This window comes from Carlito syrichta, unplaced genomic scaffold (assembly GCF_000164805.1).
Source record: "Carlito syrichta isolate Samal-C Ts95f unplaced genomic scaffold, Tarsius_syrichta-2.0.1 Scaffold157007, whole genome shotgun sequence".
NCBI classification, from domain to species: domain Eukaryota; kingdom Metazoa; phylum Chordata; class Mammalia; order Primates; family Tarsiidae; genus Carlito; species Carlito syrichta.
The window spans coordinates 1-358 of record NW_007101103.1 but is presented as its reverse complement, the minus strand read 5'-3'; the positions used below and the strand labels follow the sequence as shown (position 1 = coordinate 358).

The 358-nt window shown below is 70.9% G+C and overlaps 1 protein-coding gene across 1 annotated transcript; it reads right to left on the bottom strand.

Annotated features, from left to right (window-relative positions):
* Positions 1-6: 6 nt before the first annotated feature.
* On the bottom strand, positions 7-354 carry LOC110594890 (alpha-2C adrenergic receptor-like; the record flags this gene model as incomplete). Its single annotated transcript, XM_021709083.1, has 1 exon — positions 7-354. A coding segment is annotated over one exon (348 nt), but the record flags the coding sequence as incomplete, so codon positions are not given.
* Positions 355-358: the final 4 nt, after the last annotated feature.

Here is a 358-nt window from a genome sequence, read left to right as displayed (position 1 = left end):
CGCGGCGCCGTCGGGCCGGCGGTAGAGCGAGACCAGCGGCGGGAAGGAGATGACTGCCGAGATGAGCCACACGGCCACGATGGCGGCCTTGACGCGGCGCGGCGTGCGCTGGCGGCTGTACTCCACGGCCCGCGTCACCGACCAGTAGCGGTCCAGGCTGATGGCGCACAGGTGCACGATGGACGAGGTGCAGAAGAGCACGTCGAGCGCCAGGTACACGCCGCACCACAGCTGCCCGAAGCGCCAGGAGGCCATGAGCTCGTTGGCCAGCGAGAAGGGCATGACCAGGGTGGCCACCAGGATGTCGGCCGAGGCCAGCGACACCAGGAAGAGGTTCTGCGGCGCGCGCAGCGCGCGG